This window comes from Anopheles maculipalpis, chromosome 3RL (genome assembly GCF_943734695.1).
Source record: "Anopheles maculipalpis chromosome 3RL, idAnoMacuDA_375_x, whole genome shotgun sequence".
NCBI classification, from domain to species: Eukaryota; Metazoa; Arthropoda; class Insecta; order Diptera; family Culicidae; genus Anopheles; species Anopheles maculipalpis.
In genome coordinates, this window is record NC_064872.1 from 41,265,976 (window position 1) to 41,285,154 (window position 19,179).

The 19,179-nt window shown below is 42.7% G+C and overlaps 3 protein-coding genes across 3 annotated transcripts in view; 2 read left to right on the forward strand and 1 right to left on the reverse strand.

Moving 5' to 3' along the window:
- Positions 1-19,179, forward strand: part of LOC126565725 (guanine nucleotide-binding protein subunit gamma-e) — a 377,807-nt gene that overhangs the window by 107,255 nt on the left and 251,373 nt on the right. The window lies entirely within an intron of this gene.
- LOC126565008 (uncharacterized) overlaps positions 1-19,179 on the forward strand; it is a 68,228-nt gene that overhangs the window by 33,749 nt on the left and 15,300 nt on the right. The window contains exons 2-3 of the mRNA XM_050222144.1: positions 8,830-9,044; positions 17,250-17,385. Of these exons, the coding sequence (XP_050078101.1) occupies positions 8,830-9,044; positions 17,250-17,385 (351 nt within the window). The remainder of the gene's footprint in view (positions 1-8,829; positions 9,045-17,249; positions 17,386-19,179) is intronic.
- Positions 15,208-16,053, reverse strand: LOC126565680 (uncharacterized). The gene is made up of 2 exons (XM_050222880.1): positions 15,829-16,053; positions 15,208-15,309 (listed from the first exon to the last, which is right to left on the reverse strand). Exons 1-2 carry the CDS (start codon positions 16,051-16,053, stop codon positions 15,208-15,210), a joined length of 327 nt encoding a protein of 108 aa, XP_050078837.1.

Sequence of the window (19,179 nt, forward strand, 5' to 3'; positions counted from 1 at the left end):
CAAGCGGGTGTGCTGGGTTGGACAAAGTAATGAAACTCGTAAGATACCGTGCAGCGCCACCCACGGAGGTACAGAAAAAGCTAGCAATAAAAATAACATAAAATAGATAGATCGAGCAAAAACAAATAACAATAAAAGCGGATGGTGCGTATACGCTTGTGGTGGTCTCGTAGCCCCTAGTATTATTCCTGAGTAGCTCCCGTTACTGGTGCTTTCGTCTGTCCCCTTCCCAAAAACCGAGAGCAAAACACCTTCCCTCGTCATGCTAATGTGTCTGAACGAAGCGAACCTGTGTAATGTAACATCATAACAGCGCAGGCTGGATGAAGTGAAGGCAGCCGTTATGAATATAGTGCAAAAGCGAGAAAAGTGATATAAAGAATTGTTTGGGTGTGCGATTTTTATTTCCTGAAACACCGTAAACATTCCGCATCCCGTTTCCAGGCGCTCGTCTTAGCGTGTCCGGGCGGGCTAAAGTCGGCACTCGGTAAGGAAAACAAATACACGGGCAAGTAAACATGGTAAAATAACAACCCCAAACAAGCTGTCGAATTGGGTTGAATTGGAAAAGTTTCGCATGCAGCTGCATCAATAGTTCGTAGCTGCCGCTGCAGCTTCGTCCATGCAGCTTTAGCGCGAAATACAAACTCGACGTGATAATATCCGTTGATTGTCTGAACGAGTAAAAAGAAAATAAAAGTAAATAAAATCATCAATGTTTCGCTGCGTTGCGATCATATTCATGTGCTAAATTCTTAAAATATGTCAGCAGCGGAAATAAAATTATGCCTAAATAAATTATATTATTTAATTTTTATTGATTGTATTAAAGATCAACTTAAGAAACGTGTAAATGTCCCCTTTATTTGTGTGAATCTTGTTTTTTTAAATTGCAAAAATCACTTTCTTAACGTTTTTTACGACTTTAAAATAAGCATCCACATGGTTTAAACTATCTACAGTACGGTGTAACAATATTCTACGATTAATATTGAGACTAAAATACGAAAAAAAAATAATTCCGGCTACATAATTGAATATTTGTTTCGGAAATATGCTTCTTGAATGACGTTGCATCAATCGGTTGGCTGATGTTCGTTTTTTGGTTGTATTGGTAGCACTGTACATCTTACCAGACTGTTATAGGCAGCTAACGTCATACGCACCAGGCGCCTCCATCGGTGTATAGCAAACCAAACGAAACGTTACGGAGTATCAGCTTTAGCTCCGGAAACAACGCTATTGTGATCTACACGTTGTAGTTTTTGTTGCTACCGCCAAGCTGAGGCCTTCACCTACAATCAAATGCTCGCTTCGAATGGTGCCCTAGCGTTGCACGAGCGAAACCGAACATTTAGGCAATGCTAACGGATTAGCGGAATGGATGTTTGCTATTTACTCATTTGTTTTGCTAGTTTTATCTCTTTTCTTTCACCCTTCCGTGTGTTGTATGTTCCGTGTCTGTATGCAGCCTTCACCGGCAATTTCGTTTCGTGCATGTGCCGGCACTCGGTAGAAAAACCTATTATCCTGGAAAAGGCGCAGCTTTGGGGTCAGCTTTAGCACACCGCGACTCACTTACCGTACCCTATTTCCCCTTAGAATACAATTTTTCGCCTCACCGTTAAACATCCGGCAAGCGAAAACATACTCAGACTAGTCGCAACATCACTATTTGCTACGTCTGTTGACGAATGTCACTACACGACTCGACGGATAAGTACACAACTCGTGTGTCGTGAACGTTGGTTGGTCAGTGCGCGAACGGAAACATATTTGCCCGAGCTTTCCATGGTCACATTCAATCTGGTACATTTTACGGTACGATGAAACGATTTTTCTCCATTCCTGTTGCGGTCGTAACTAGAGTTTACTCTGCTGAATTTGTTGCACAACCGCTAGCCAGATGTATTTCGTACTTTTTGCTATATGCTCTACCAGCGGCAGAAAGCTTGGATGGGAATAGTTGGAACTACTTTAGTCGATATTTTGAACGTATACTCAGCGCATAAAAATCATAGAACCGTGTATTGCTCGTTAATGGCGTTGATGGGTGGATAAGTAAAGGATTTTCCTAAGCTGTTAGAACTAAATGATGCATAGCTGAGTGCAAGTGTAGTTTTATGCATGTGTTCTCAAAGTTTAATAGTACTGACGAGGTTTGGGGTTGTACGTCACTTTATTTTTGTGATCTTTCGCGCGTTTTACAATTTGTTCAGTGTTACCGGGTCGGCTGTCGGTTATCGAGTGTCCTGTTTGCTTCGTTACTGGTTCCTTATATTGCCTCACGTTATTTGTGGTTTGTTTGTGGTAGTGATAGGAGTAGGAATGGGGTTGATTTTGTGATAGTGATGGGAGTAGGATCTTACGTCCGCTATCAGTTGAGGTAGAGATGGGCTAACTGCCCGGATCACTACAGGACTCCCCCCCAGTGACGGAAATATGAAATATGGAAGTCGCGAAATATGTCGAACGCATTTAGCGGACGTAAAAGGGACAATTTACAGTTTGAAGTGTACGTGTCTTTTGGGTCGATAATGCTTCGGTTCTGGGCTTTCTGTTCCGAATGCAGGTTTGAGTCGATCTATTGCCACCGATTCGTTCTTACCTTTTACGTTGAGTACGTAAAATTTTCTGCACCGTCGTATGACATCGTACGGTCCTTCATAAGGTGCTTGAAGCCCCGTTTTCACTTTGTCAACACGCACGAAAACTTTACTACACGTTTCTAATAGCTTTGGTAGAAAAATGTTTTGGCTATTATTTGATTTGGTGGGAGTAGGTTGTACCGATTTGAACGCTTTCTTCAGTTGAATAATGAAGTCTGGTGCATCATCAGGGGAACTATGAGGCGATGGTAGAAATACTTCGGATGGAAGTCGAAGGCTTTGTCCGTACACCATTTCTGCAGAAGAACCCTTGAGGTCGTTCTTGAAGGCCACCCGTATACCCAAAAGAATCATCGGCAGATGTGTTATCCAGTGAGTCGGATCGTCACACGCTTTGAGCGAATTTTTTAAATGGCGATGAAATCGTTCCACCATTCCATTTGCTTGTGGGTGGTAGGCAGTGGTTTTGATGTGATGAGTGCCTAATAATTTGCTTAATTCGGCAAAAAGTCTTGATTCAAATTGTCTGCCTCTGTCTGTGGTTATGACTAAAGGACAACCAAATCTTGAAATATATTGACTGACAAATGTTTTTGCTATGGTATCTGCTGATATATCTTTTATAGGAAAACCTTCAGGCCAGCGAGTAAATCGATCAACTATTGTAAGTAGATAAGCGTATTCCTCGGAGGATGGTAGAGGCCCTACAATATCCATATGGATATGATCAAAACGACCCTGAGGAATAGGTATGTTCTCTACGGGTGAACGAGTATGGCGGACGATTTTTGATCGTTGGCAGCCAAAACAAGAACGAGCCCAATTGGCAACATCCTTATTCATAGATGGCCAAAAAAATCTCTCCGTTAATAATTTTCTTGACGCACGTACTCCTGGATGAGATAGACTATGTAAATTTTCAAAAACTTGTTTTCTGAGGCAAATAGGAACATAGAGTCTATTCTTCCCGGTTGAAGATTCGAAAACTAAAATATTGTTGTCCAATGTTAGTCGCTCTAATTTGAATTTGGAGTCTTGTTGCGCTGCATCATTTAAGAGTTGATCTAACTGTTTGTCTGCATGTTGACTTTTCGCAATGGTTTCGTATGAAATGTGCGTGATCGCTTCGGTTTCACCGATTCTCGATAAAGTGTCTGCAACTGTGTTACTCTCTCCTGCTATGAATTGTATATCTGATGTGAATTGAGATATAAATTCAAGATGTCGGTTTTGACGAGGAGATTTTTCGGCTTTTGAAGTAAGCGCATTAGTTAGTGGCTTGTGGTCGGTGAAAACGGTGAAGGATCTGCCTTCAAGGAAGTGACGGAAATGTTTGATACCAAGGACAATGGCAAGCAATTCCCTGTCGAAGGTGGAGTACCTTTGTTCAGTTGGCGTCATCGTTTTTGAGAAAAACGCCAAAGGTTCCCAGCTTCCTTGATTGTGTTGTTGCAGAACGGCTCCAACTGCGAAACTAGATGCATCAGTTGTTAATGAGTAAGTTGCATCTGGTATGGGATGCGCCAGCATCACGGCGTTGGAAAGTTGGTCTTTTACTTGTTGCAAGGCTTGCTCGCATCTCTGAGACCAAATAAATTCCTTTTTCTGTTTTTTATTGCCGTGTTCTGCTATTAGCTCATACATTGGTTTTAATTTGTCCGAAATTTGTGGCAAAAATCGATGGTAATAGTTAATCATGCCAACTATGCGTTGTAGTTGTTTGACGGAAGTAGGCGAAGGAAAATTTTGAATTGCTTCAACCTTATCCGCTTTCGGAATGATGCCTTTGGATGAAATTGTATGACTTAGAAAGTCGATTGTTGGAACACCAAACACGCATTTCGAAAGTTTAATTTTTACGTCGTGTTCAGCTAATCGTTTGAATACTTCACGCAGATGCTCGGAATGTTGTTCCTTCGTCGAGCTTGCTATAAGTATGTCGTCAATGTATACAAAAACAAAACTAAGGTCACGGAAAACGCTGTTCATATATCTCTGGAATGTTTGGCTAGCGTTCCTCAGGCCAAAAGGCATCCTGAGGAATTCAAACAACCCAAAAGGTGTCGTGATCGCTGTCTTTGGAATGTCTTCCTCCGCCACGGGAATAAGGTGGTATGCACGAATGATGTCTAATTTGGAAAATATTGTGCAACCCTGTAAGTTCATGGTGAAATCCTGTATATGAGGCACAGGATAGCGATCTGGCACCGTTATTGCGTTAAGTCGTCTATAATCACCACAAGGTCGCCAATCCCGATCCGCTTTCTGAACCATGTGCAATGGCGATGATGCTGGCGAAGCAGACGTGCGGCAGATTCCTAATTCCAGCATATGCTGGAATTCTGCTTGTGCGATTTTGTGTTTTTCGGGATCGAGTCGCCTTGGTTTCGAGAAGGGTAATTGACCTTTTGTCTGAATGTAATGACAAACTGAGTGACGGACTGGTGCGTTGTAATTCGGTGGTTCCGTAAGGGAAGGAAATTGTTTCACGATATCACCGAAGATGTCTTTTTCAACAACAAAATGTTTAGGCGTTGGAGTGTTTACCATTGCTATTGTAGCCTGTGAAGTTTGGTTGGTGATCGGGTCAATCAAGCGACGAGCTTTGAGATCGACTAACAAACCATGTTTCTTCAAAAAATCTGCGCCTATAATGGGGCGGTCGACAGAGGCTATATAAAAGGGATGTGTAAACACGCGTCTCAGTCCAAGGCTTACGTCAAGCAACTTTGTGCCATAAATGTGTATGACTGTACCGTTAGCTGCTGATAGCACCTGGTCCGTGGGTTTTGCGACTTTTCCAATCAATGAAGAAGGAAGGACGGACACATCAGCTCCTGTATCAATGAGAAATGAAAATCTACTAATTTCATCATCGATAAAGAGCCTAGGAGAGGAACTTATGGTAGCTCGTTGGGCGTCCGCCGGGACCTCCGAGCACTTTAGTTTTTTTGCTGTTGATCATTATTGTTGAATTTGCAAGGTTGGATGCAATTTCTCGCGTTGAATCCATAACGGTTATGATACCAACACAACGAACGTTGTCGCCCAGCAGATGGCGCACGTGAGCGAGTATTGCTGTTGTAGCGAGTTCGTTGCCGCGCTCGAGTGTTTTCTCCAGCCTGCAACGCAAGTTTCTTGACCATCTCTTTTAATTCCCCGATTTCTTTTTTAAGCGCTTCTGTGCTGTCGGGGCAGTTTGCTGTTGCTTGAGGGCTATTGCTTTCGAGCACTGTCACATGTCCCGCTTGAGTCACCTCCCACAATCTATCTGCAATTTTGAGAAGCTCGTTTATGTCACGGGCTCCTATTGCTATAAGGGAGACTTCGATTGTTTTGGGTAAACGGGATAGCCAAAGTTTTCGTATTAGTTCCACGGACAAGTTCTCAGAATTGCCCGCCAAATGCACCATGTAACGATAAAAATCTGATGGGCTTCTATCACCCATGTCCACATGATACAACAACTGTGAAAGTCGTTGTTCTTCGCTAATAGAAAGGCGTTCTAATAATTGTGATTTTAAGGTGGAATATGGCTCTTCACGAGGTGTCGTGGTGATGATATCCATCACCTTTCGCAGAACCTCTTTTGGCAGTGAGCTTACTAGGTACGAGTAACGAGTGCGCTCTTTTATAATTCCCGAAATTTCGAACTCGGCCTCTGCGGCAGCAAACCATGCAGCGGGCGAGTCTTCCCAGAACAACGGAAGCTTTATCGACACTTTTTCTATGGACGGAGTTGGGAGAGGAGGAACTGTGGATTTTTCTGTAGAAGTGGAGGGAGCTGTTTGACCCGACGATCGAGTCTTGGTACCGCTACCCTGTGCGGACGGGTTTTTGTTTGTTTCTTCCTTCGACATGTTTGTTCCTGTGTGGTTCTACTGTGTGTCCCTAACCGTTTTTTTATAAATTCGTGAAATTACGCAAATGTACAAAAAGATGGAACGAGCTCACCAGAACTTGGAGCGGTTGCTGGGTACGCAATGGTTGGGCGTCGACTTCGAGGAAATGTGGCGTGATGTTCACGAGAATTCCAAAATGAAGTAACCGGAACGCACGAACTGGACGGCTGCGGAATATGCGATGGCACGCACGGCTCGGCTGCTTGATCGGCACAGCTGCTTGATCGGCCCGGCTGCGCAAGCGGGATATCTCCACGATACGGCTTCGGGGTAATGCTGGAGAGCAGGATACCTTCACGGTGATGGTGCAGAACAGGCACGAAAGCAGTGTATTCCGCGGGGGACGTTGCGGATGCAGGAACGGTTGCAGAAACACGATAACCGCACGACAATGCAGGATAATTCTTCGATTGTGCTGCTTAAGTGTACGAAGTACAAGCACGGCACGGCACTTGCATACGTTTGTGTGTGTGTGTCTTTAACAGAAATCACAGATCGTGGCGTACTGTAGAACGTTCTCGAAGGTTCACGTTGAGACCGGCACACGCAATTCTGTGAAACTTGAAGTAATCACGCCGATGCGTAACTGAGCACCGCACGGTAAGAGTATGGCACACGTTGCGGTACACACACGCGAGCACGCCGTTGCGTGAAAAAGCACAGCACAGTAATAGTAGGTGTGCACACTGTGGGATATAAACGCGATCACGTCGGGGTCACCAATTGACGAGGTTTGGGGTTGTACGTCACTTTATTTTTGTGATCTTTCGCGCGTTTTACAATTTGTTCAGTGTTACCGGGTCGGCTGTCGGTTATCGAGTGTCCTGTTTGCTTCGTTACTGGTTCCTTATATTGCCTCACGTTATTTGTGGTTTGTTTGTGGTAGTGATAGGAGTAGGAATGGGGTTGATTTTGTGATAGTGATGGGAGTAGGATCTTACGTCCGCTATCAGTTGAGGTAGAGATGGGCTAACTGCCCGGATCACTACAGTACCTTTTTCATTTTTAGCAGAATAAACTTATTATTTGTGATTGAAATCAAATGTGAAGTGTTTTTGAAACATTTTCTCACATCCTCGAAAGGGCAATCTACTGATCAGTAATGATTTTTTGCCATATGACCTGAAGCTGCTTGAAATAAAACACACGCTGTATTTTCTTTTAATATTTCCCAACTCAACCAATCAACCAACCCTTAAATTAAAGATAAAGCCTTTCGAATAGGTCACACGTTTTTAGAACAGACTAATGTCTTAGTTACAACATTTTCATCTAATTTGATACATTAAAGTTAAGCTTGATAATATCTACACATGTTCGATTAACTGTTGCACTTTCTAAATTTATTCAATTGTTAAAAATGAATCAACATCTCTTCAAATGCGAATTAATGATTCAACAATATAAAGAAATGTTTTTAGCAGAGAAATACTACACTGATAACAGCACTCATATTACTCTTAACTATAGCCACCCGAAACAAAATAAAGCGTAGCAACCAAACGATGGTCGTTTGTTTTCTGATGCGAGGCACTGTTCGCGTACACTGCAAAAATAAACCGAAGCTCAAAATAAAAAAAAGGCTTCATCTGCTGTTTGTTCCCAGCTTTGCTTTTATTTTCATTTTTAATATCTAGGCCATGGCAGCTTAGGAGCACCGGGAGGCATAAAAACGAATTTTTAATTAAATTATCAAAGCTAAAGTGGTGCATCGCGCAAGTAAACATTGTGCTAGGACAAAGCGAGCGAATAAAAAACCAACGCATGCAGCAGACCCACACACAGCACAATAAAAATACATTTTTATCAAGCACTGCTCCGAGACGCATTGCCGAAGCCGCACAAAAACGAACAAAACAGGCAACGGTAGCACCGTATGAAAGATTAAACAATTTTTGTTCATCCAAATCCTATTTCCGCCGGTCAAAATTATACCACGCCACACAAAAGACGTTAAATTTTGTTTACTTGCTTTACAAACGATGAAAATTGTGCTCAGAAAAGGAAACAGTATGTTTCGTTTATTTGTTTTAGTACTTTTTTATTCAAGCTTTTGTGGGGGGTGAAAAATACTGAATCCCCTCGGCGGCACACAAGGTTCTAGCACAGGAAATCATGCGGTTGGCCAATCGGCACAAAGGTGGCACAAATACGAAGGTGCATGACTTTACTCGAAACGGATTTACTCTCCGTAATCCAGCTTACGGAACTAGCTTTATTTCCACTAATCGCAGGACTATCGAGCTAATGACTGTATCCATCTTATTTCATTCTCTTCTCTCTTTCGTTTATCTTCCATGCTTGCAATGACGCTACAGAGCTGTCGGTGGGGCTGCGCAACGTACGGGTCACGGTCCCAACGGCCGTCCGGAAAGGCGATCCTGTTCATCTGTACTGCGAGTACGAACTGGAAGACAACGAACGGCTCTATTCGATCAAGTGGTATAAGGGGAAGCGAGAATTCTATCGCTACACACCGCAGGTACACCCGTCGGTGCAAGTTTTTAGCACCGTCAGCGGAATCGACGTCGAGGTAAGAATGGCTTTATTTTACTTTACGCGAAAAAGCTTTCACAGCCCTTTAACTTTTATGAATTGAATTGAAATTCTCAACACCTTATGCGAATTATTTCAAAGAAAATGTAAAATACATACCCATCTTTTAATTTAGAATTAGCATATGCATTGTTTTAGCCTCAAAAATTCAAATATTTTATTTTTAATTAAAAAAAAGTATTCAAGTTTATAGCTCATTCATGATTAAAAAACATTTTTTGTTCCGTTTGAAACATTTTATAAATGCTTTTCGGAAATGATCTAAATATGTATAAATACTTGCATCGAACAACTTGTAGTTGGGTTGCAGAAGCAAAGACGTAGTGAAAAAATAAAATTTATGCATACAATAGTATCGGAAATCAGTGTACTTGACACAACCTTTTAGTGGATATTATTTCCTTCTCACAGCTTCGCACCTCCCCATACGGTTCGATGCTGTTCGACGACCAGCATTGTGTTGCGTTCTGAGTCTAGCCGACTTTTTCACCACAAACCGGCAGCAGTAGGGTGACTTTTCGTACTCACTTTGCAATGGAACATTACTGTTATTTTTCTTGCTTGTGTGTTTGTATGTAGCCTACGCCCTTTTCAAAATGCAACTATTCGCTGTGCTATTATGTTCATATGAAAAAAAACACATACACACACACACATGACCCTATCTACTGGTGGCCATGTCCATGTGCGAAAACTTTTGAACTTTACACTCATAAATCTGGTAAGCCGAACGGTCGGATTTTTACTTGTACAACAAACCCGTCGAATACGGGCTGTTCCTACAAATGGGATTACAACACTTTACATGGCGTTCCAGTTCGAAGCGAGTTGGTGTGGCGAGAAAAGTTGTAGATATATATATTGCCTGGTTCACATTTGGTAAAAGTTCGGTCGTAGACGGGGTTTTTTTTTTCCTTTCTGCGAATGACTTTGCGGATGGTACCACATACCGAACCAAACAAGAGTTAGTGCCACCTTGCACGCTTCAACGATTAGTATGTTGGAGCAATTTATTAAATCTCTGTATTTTTATTATAACCTCCGAACTCTGCCGAACGCTCTAAATTGTGTGTCGATTTCTTTCCGAATGATTGTCCCTACTTGGGTTATGTAATCATTTTTTATGCGATAAGCGGTGCTATCAAATGTAAGAAATATTGGTAAATTTGATTTAAAGTGCTGTTGTCAGCCATGGTACTTCGACAAAACAAGTGATTTGTAACATTTTCTGCAACACATAAAAGAAGGGCGGTGGTTCTGGTCTAGCAGTCGCAGTGGAAGCAATAAATTGTTTACCGAGGTTAAAAATCCTTCCGAGGGCTGTTTACCATCACTGCGGACGAATTGCAATATTGAATTACTCCATTATTCAGAAGAAATCATTGCTCCCATTGGAAAAGGTGGTATGAAAAACGCGCCAAGATCCATTTCCATTTCGATGACGTGCACTCGGATGAAAGCCGCTCGGAATGTGGAGAAATTTTTCTTATCAAATGGTCGCGGAAAGCTTCCAACCATTTATGTCCTTTTTTCCCCTCTACTACATTGCACAAGGGAAATCTTCCCCTTCTTGAGCTCGTGTAGGAAAGGGAAAATAGAAGGAAAAGCTAACTTGCGTGAAAACCATTTCAGGCAGGCAAGGCGTGAGAAAAACAAGAAAAACTCAGACACGCGGGCATCTTTCGCTGACAAGTGAAGAAAAAACTGTTTCACTCACAAGGCTTGCGCCATCCGACAAGAGTCATTCGCTAGGATGCTTGTAAAACAAAAAATCGAAAAATTCAAACGAAGAAAGCGTTGACGGCGCTCTAAGAGACGCACAAATAACATGGTGCATTGGCCATACGCGTACGCGCCAAAGTGGAATGGATGGGGAAATGTCTCTCCGTGTTGCGGATAGCAAAAAGCTAAGGGAGCAATTAATTTTTTCTCGCTAGCTTGCCGACAGCGTTGGCTACACACCATTGCCGTGCCTTTTTCCGACGTCTAAGTAAATCGCATAACAAACCTACATTACGGAGAAAAAAAACGGTTGAACACACACACACACACAGTGCATCGAGCATTTGGAGCTCGATAGGCCCAAAACAATACAAGAAATTGAAGATGGGCTACACAGCGAAGCATCAAAATGTGGCCAAAAGCAAAAACACATTCCCAACAGTGAGCGGAGCGAAACAAATTTGATTAATGATACGCCGTTGGTAGATCGCTTGTGCGGCTCAGTCACAGCAGCAGTAAGACAATATATTCACAGCAAAAACGAAATTTCAAAAATGTTTCTTAAATTGAAGAGAAGAAAAGCGGAAAATGTATTGATCTTTGGGTAGCTCTAAGACAAAAATGCTTCATTTTATTCCTAGCGCGACTGTGAACAAGTTGTTTGAAGTTAAATAGACTTGTTCGAAAAAAAAAAAAACATTTAAAAAATCTAATCAATGCAAGGTTATTATTAAATGATGAATTCCATATTGTATGAATGCATATATTTGTATAAATGCACAGGTCTTAAATGTTAAATATAAAGTTATTATTTTTCAACCAGTTTGCCATAAAATAAATAATTCATCCATCACAAAAACGATTTTTCTATTTTATTTATTGGAGTAAATTATGAAAAAGAGTAATTGTTAATGGTATTGTTTTATTTCTTAATCAGGCATTTTACTAAATGCCTAGATAAGCATTACAAAACTAAAATAAGACAGTCATTTTATCTTTTTATTCGATTATCTATAATAGTAAAATAAACGAATGTCGTGAAAGTGTAAAAAAGAACTACTCCCTATTCTTTAGTTCACCTAAGTTTCTAAAGTCGTATATTTCTGCAGAGGTTCCACAATCTTCGCTAGTGGCTACATACGCTGACCTTAAAAATTTAAAGCACTTCGCTAATCTTCTTTTCACAACACCCCTACCGAGCACTTGGATGCAGCAAACGGCTACGAGCCAAAGCAGAGTGCATAAATTGACATTCAGACGCGCCAAACCAGTCAGCCCAAAACCGGACACCATCGTGAGACCGCGAAACTCTATAAATCTTCACGCTACGTTCACAGCCACAAATCAATCTCCGATCTGACACAACCGTACTCACCAGGTCGGTGGAAAGGACGTTGGTCCATCAGTGCTTGTTTGCATCGGAGACCGTTCGAAGGGTACGCGCCGGCAATCGAGGAATCGAGTGAGGAGGAGCTAATGAAAATTCAAATCACTCAGTTGTCTATGGTAAAGGCGGATTGTGTGAGTAGTTCGAAACCGGAACTCGGTGTATCCCGATTTCATTCGAAGCTTCCAATCAAGTGAACGAAATCTTCACTATCTCATCGATAGTGAGTTGCCCGAAAAAGTGGTCTGTTTCATTTGCGTTGTGCCTGTTTCGGCAAAACGTGCAAACATCTTTGCATGCGTTAGAAGCAAAAATTCAACTAAAGAAAAGAAAAAAAACCGGCATCCCACGGTACTACCATAAAACTAACCTAGATGACTAGCAAAAACCACACCAGTTCTGAGAATGTTTATGATTGTTTTGTGGTTTTTGTTTTCGCCCGTACTACATTTGTGCCTTGTGTAGATTTGTATCCGTTTTTTCAGTGGCCCATAAAACATTCCCATGGCATCCAATTCCCCAAGAGCAGGATAAGAATACAAGTCTCCCATTTTTATCACTAACGTTGTAAAGGAAAACAATGTTCGTGTTGATTTAACTGGTTTTTAAACTACAATACATTGGTTTAATAATTCGAACTTTACAAAATGTTTTGTGAAATAAATCTTGGTGACGGGAGATTAAATAAATTACAAACTATTTGGAAACACCACTCTTATACACCAACCATCAGCTTATTTGGATTTGTTTTGAAACATTGAAGTCCACTATTAAACAATGCAAACATCTTTTTCTTCCAGATATGTTACTGTTGTATGCATCCCCAATGCTCATTCGTTTGGAAACTGTGCCGTTCCGAATCATAAGTCGTGATGACGTACAGTTTCGTACTGCGAGCTTTTCGCCAGGAGATAGTTGTGAAGAAACCCGACCGGGGCACTATTTCATTTGCGGTTATGCTCTGTTTATGCGTTCGTGAAAATGTACGCACTGATCGAAAAACTCATAATGGCGACAGCGAACGAAAGTAAACATGTCAAATAAGTAAAAAAAAAAGTGATTGTCAAAATGTGTCCCTCAGGAGAAAAACCATGCTGTGGTAAATAGTGGAGCAAAAAAGAATTCGCGTACACCCTCGCTCGCTCTCCAGAGAGCAATGCATGAGGGTAACGCCACATAGATCAAGTACAGTTGGCGTCCGTGCTTCGAGCGCTTGCTACCACAGAAACTTCCCAAAAAATATACTATACCGAAAGGAACGAAACCGTTGTTCACGGCATTATTTTTTGTGGATTTGATTTCCGTTCTGTTTTTTTCTTTCGCTCACACTTTTTCACCATTCTTTGGTCTCGGAGCCATCGATTGTCGTTTTTCGCCAGGTTTCGTCTTCTCGGTGGCCATCAGTGAGCTTGCTACGAACCGGAAAAAAAGCAGGCTGCTAACAGGATCACTCGCGGCCGCATTTATCGAGCACTCTTTCCTGCCAATACTCAGTTGCACGAATCCTTCCCACAGCGTCGAGCGAAACCCCTCGAACCCAAGCCATTTGGTGAGGACATTTGAAGAAAAAAATACCGACATTCATGCGTAGAAACACAGTCACACGTGCAAAGAAATAAAAATGCCAATCGGATCGGGCAGTATTGGCGTCTGGATATTGGCTTTCCTCGAACGGTGTACCGCTAGCCCAGTGTCTGATGCTTTAGCGGCGAAAATCAGCTTTGCTGTCCGGAAAGGAGACAAACTACGCCGCAAAATAGATAAGAAATAAATTGCTAGTATTTCCCGCCAGTATCTTTTTTTGGGGCTCCAATGTTGGTGTGCTGCTTTTCTTTTTTTGTTGCTTTCCGGTCGATAAACAACATCGATAAAGACTCAAACTCAAACCCACTGAATTGAGAGTGTTTTCGCAGTGAACTTTGAAGGAGTACACCGGATTGGACGCACGGATGTTCGTTTGGTGAACTTCTGCGTTGTAGCTGCGTGCTCTTCCATCTATTTCATTATGGAAACACCTAAGAAAATTGATCGTTGATGTTTGTTTGTGTGTGTCTACAATTGTGTATGCGCAATTAAATGCGAATTTTGGAGATTTATTTAAAAAGGCTGCGTACACCCATAACTTTATCAATGAAGTCATTGGTGTGTGCTATAAACCATGGACCAACAGTTGGAATATACTCTGCTCAGAATCTGCTTGTACGATGGTCAAAAACGACCCGAATATCCATAACAGAAGTTTCTGCTAATCGTAGTTCAATCTTCTGCTTTGGTTGATGTACGGAACAGCAATTTCTAGTGACTTTTTGGCATTGTGTTTGAATCAGATTTGATTTAATACAAATGTTCTGCGAAGCTTTAGCTAACTAAGCAACCGAATCAGCATATATATTCAACGAACGCTAAATTAAACAACCTTTTTTTTTTTGTTAACGGGGAGGGAACCTTCAAAAGGTCCCCATCTCGGAAGGTGGTCTGCGGCTACAGACCAACCCTCAAGATGGGGTATGTGGAATTCATCGTGACGCTGGGCCCGTGCAGCGGACCCGGCAGCCGATGCGACCCAACTAAACCACTCCTCGACCTGATCCGAAACCTGCCGATGCGCTGATGTGCGTAGTACTCCATGCAGGTTCGTTTGTGCAATGCACTCATCCCGTTGATGCGCGGTTGCTGCGTCATTCGTCCTTGTTGTCTCAGCTGCTGCTGCTGCTTCGTGTCTTCCTTTCCGCTGCTGCTGCTGCTTCCGTTGTAGTGTAGTCCTTTGTGTGCGGTTACGGCGGCAGCTATTGCTACCTTGGTTGTTCCGTGTTCCGCCGTCGTTGTTGTCGCCTCCGTCTTGCCGTTGGTGGACTTTCCTCATTCCACCTCACTTGGAGGTTTCTGAAGATGGTCCGAGCGGCAGTCCGGACTGCTTCCCAAGTGTCGCGGTTGGCACACATTTCCGCCGCCAGATTGTCCATCGTCAGGCGGGTGTGGCTCTGCTGCTGCATCTCTAGTTGGATCCGAGCAAACCGTGGACAGTGGAACATTACGTGGTCGACATCTTCCACGACTTGTTCACACACCGGGCAGTTTGGCGAGCCGTCGAGGATGCCTTTCTCGACGAAGTAGCTCCGGAGAAACCCATGCCCTGTAAAGATTTGAGATAGATAAAAATCAATTTCTCCGTGCTAACGATTTACCCAGGACCTAATGTCCGGGATAAGTCTCCTCGTCTTCATCCCCGGCGATCCCTGCTGCTCTGCTCCGGCTGTCCACTGTTGTTGCCAGCGTTCCATGGTCTCCTCTCTGCGTCGCTTTCGTATGTCTGGTCCAGTATATCCCCTCGCTACCTTGCTACCTAAGGCTCTGGCTACTCGGAGTACTCCTGTGCGGTGTGTCCTCTGAACGGTTGTGCGATGAATATTTCTCTGTAGAAGTGTCCGTCCCCACGATGGTGCCGCGTAACGGACAATGCTATTCCCAACGTTAACCAGGGCTCTCCTTCTGCTGCTTTTGGGGCCACACTTGTTCGGCATCAGAGCGGTCAATGCATTTGCGATACGCGTTGCCTTGGTGCAGACCTTCTCCAAATGCCGGCCGTAGTGCTGCTTGCGGCAGAGCTCGACGCCGAAATGATCGTGTGTCCCCCCGCCTGTAGTTGACCTACTTGCGGGTTGTGATGCGTGCAGAAGATCATGTAGCCGGTCTTTTGATGAGCCAGCTTCAGACCCACTGCATCCATCCAACGATCGATCATCTCCAGATTCCTCGCTGCATGGTTGCTGATTTCCTGTGGGTCCCTCCCGATAAGGGTGAACGCCACATCATCCGCAAATCCAATAATGTCCGCACGCTTCCCGGACAGCTCCAGACGTAGAAGGTCGTCGTACATGACATTCCACAGTGTTGGCCCTAGAACCGAAACGTGTGGAACACCTGCCGTCACTGGTAGCGAGACCATTCCTACGTCCGTCTCGTAATGGAGCGTGCGATTGACGAAGTAGTTCCGCAGCAACGCCTGGAGGTACAATGGCGTGTTTCTTTGCTGCAGAGCTGCTCCAATCGCTGTCCAGTTGGCCGTGTTGAAGGCATTCTTCACGTCGATTGTCATCAACAACCTGGTACGTCTATAAGTAAATACTTAAAACAGTATTGCTTTCCTATTGCCCAACACTTCGTCTTTAATTTCCGCTCCCAATGCAGAACTTAAAGTCGTATCTTGTTGATATCATCAACTTTTCATCGTCCAGTTACTATAGAATAAGTCAACAGAAAGTTCTTTGCAAAAGACAAATGCGATCGTTTTTTTAACACTCAATATTCACCTAATATTACACCACACTTTCTTACACAAACGCGAGAACGATTTTTCTTTGCTTCTAAATTACCGACACTCAAACTGTGGCAAACCATTAAGCCACTTTCAGCATACGTAGCAAACGAGCGCGTATCTTGTGTTGTTGCCAGCGCGTTCAAGTGAATGCAGGCTAGAGCAAGCGAAACACAAAAATTCCACTTCCTTCCTTCCGAAACGAATAAACGAACACCACATGGTGATTGATTGTAGGGGATTTGCGTTCGTTTTTTTTTTTCTTTCGCTCTCGTCGACATAGATAGGATGACGGTCCACGACACCTACCACACCCATGCCCACCAAAGGACAGTAGCAAAAAGTACGCCGACAGCTAATCAACAGCTGTGTGACTCCGGCCACCGATTGCGTCGTCGGAAATGAGGTTTGCGTAGGGATGGAGTGGTTTTTCATTTCGTTCTCGTGGTTCGGTTGTCAAACGCGCAATTTCATTTTCCCACTGCTCACTTATTGGCTGTTAAGTCTTTTTCATGTGTATGTGTGTGTGTGCCAGTGTGCATTCCCTTTTTTTTGCAGGCGCATTAACAACATATTCTTCGGAAAACGGCAGAGATAGATAAATGTACTAATGTCGTGCATTTCTTATTTCCAGTTTTTGCTCCGGTTTCTTAATCATTCACCATTTGGCGTGGACATTTTGGCTCTTACTACTGTTACTTACAGTTCTTGCTTTTTATCCACACTTTCTCTCGTTCCATATTTCATCGTTACATCAGCGGTCACTTTCCAACGAAAGCCACGTTGTGATGAAGGCGGTTGAGACGAATTACTCAGGAAAGTACAGCTGTGAGGTGTCGGCAGATGCACCCTCCTTCCACACGATCATCGTCTCAGGGGATATGGAAGTAATCGGTAAGTATGGTGGCTTTTGTATGTGCGTATTGGTCTGTCCCAATCGGGATTGTTTGTTGAAATGGCAAATAATTATAGCTATCCTATCCCATCGTATCTTTGAAACGAAACTATCATTCGGTCTTCTAGATTGGTAGCATGGTAAAAGAGAAAATTGCTGACTGTTTAGGATAATGCTGAATGGCTGATTTTAGAAGGGAATCCGCCCTTAAAACCGACTCTATGGACACCTAGCGTAGATTTTTTGGGGCATCAATTATATGGAACCTTTATCGCGAGTTAGTTAAGAGTCGACTAAGAGAATGTAATTTATTACGGGTCCAATTGTTTCCAACTATTATAATCGACACAAATATTCTAGTAAAGTTTTGCTTGAAATGTCAAATTTGAGGTTTATCTGTATGACTTAGTATTAAATTTAGAAGCTAATGTTAGTCTTGTAAAAATTAAATCATCTTTAAGCTTAACACATAAATGATACCAGAATACATATCTTTGTTATAGCTACATAAAACTGGATTTGTATGTTGAGGATAAAGTGTACCTGTTCGATAAGGCTACTTCTTCTTGACTTAAGGATCTTCTAGGTCACACCGGCTATTGAAAGGCTTACTAGTTTTGCGGATACCACTTAATCGGATCATCAGTCCTCACTAAAAGGGAACAGCCCAGATGGTATTTGAACCCAAGTCCAGGTGTCTTAAGACCTGTCAATCACTGTCCCCTGACCACCATGCTGCCCCGAAGAGGTTGGATAAGGCTATAAGGGCTCAGAACAAATAAGTGAAACACGTGAAAATGATAAGCTTTACCGTCCGGATTGGAATCATTACGTCCGGTGGCTGGAATGAAACACGAACGTATATAACTTCACACATGATTTATTGAACACGCTTCTATTCTTAACAACCTCTAAGGTCATGCCGGCCATCGAATGGCTTACTAGACTCGCCGATACCACGTACTTGGGTAGTCCTCCGTCACTACAGGGGTACAGTTCGGATGAGATTTGATCCCCGGTCCTGCCGTATGAAAACCGGCACCGCTGTCGCCTACTCCACCGGGCCACCCCTTACAGTTCTATTATACGCGATATAAGACACAACCATGGTTCAAGTTAAAGCGTGTCCATCCATTTCGATGATCCAAAACAGGGTTGGGTTTGAGGTTTAGTCTCAACATGTTTTTCGATACATTGCCGCAACACTGAATTATGATCATAAAATGACGAAACTTCCTTCGTACCCTGCACGTTGCAGGTTACTTTGCTTAATGTCGCTACACGATCGCCGTGCTCTCTCTCTCAAGCATCTTTTATAAGTGGTTTGCTAAGAAACGTTATTGACTCGCCTGCTCTATTATCTAGAATTCATATGTACGCTCCATCTCGTGTGCTGCGGCAGCGGAATTTTTTGTTTATCCCTTCGAGACGGACGATGTATGGTTCCAGTGATCCTCTACTTCAATGTTTTCAGGCGTTTAACAATGCTTCTCACCTATTTGATTTTCATCTTTTCCATCAGTCTTTCCAACGCCTCCTCCTACAATTCTTTGATTCGTTCTTTCCATCCGTGTAGTAGTTTTTTTTTTTTCCTTTCTGTTTTTTTTTCCTTCCTGTTTGTTGTTTCTGCAATGCCCAGTTTGACCGAAGCCTATCGATTGTCGTCCGTTTTAGCCTATGCGTATTCAGTTTAGTTTAATTTTTAAATCATTTAGAAATTAAGTCACTTATATGTAGCCCTAGCGGCAGATATTTCGTTTGAAATAAATAAATAAATAAATAAACCCACAAGC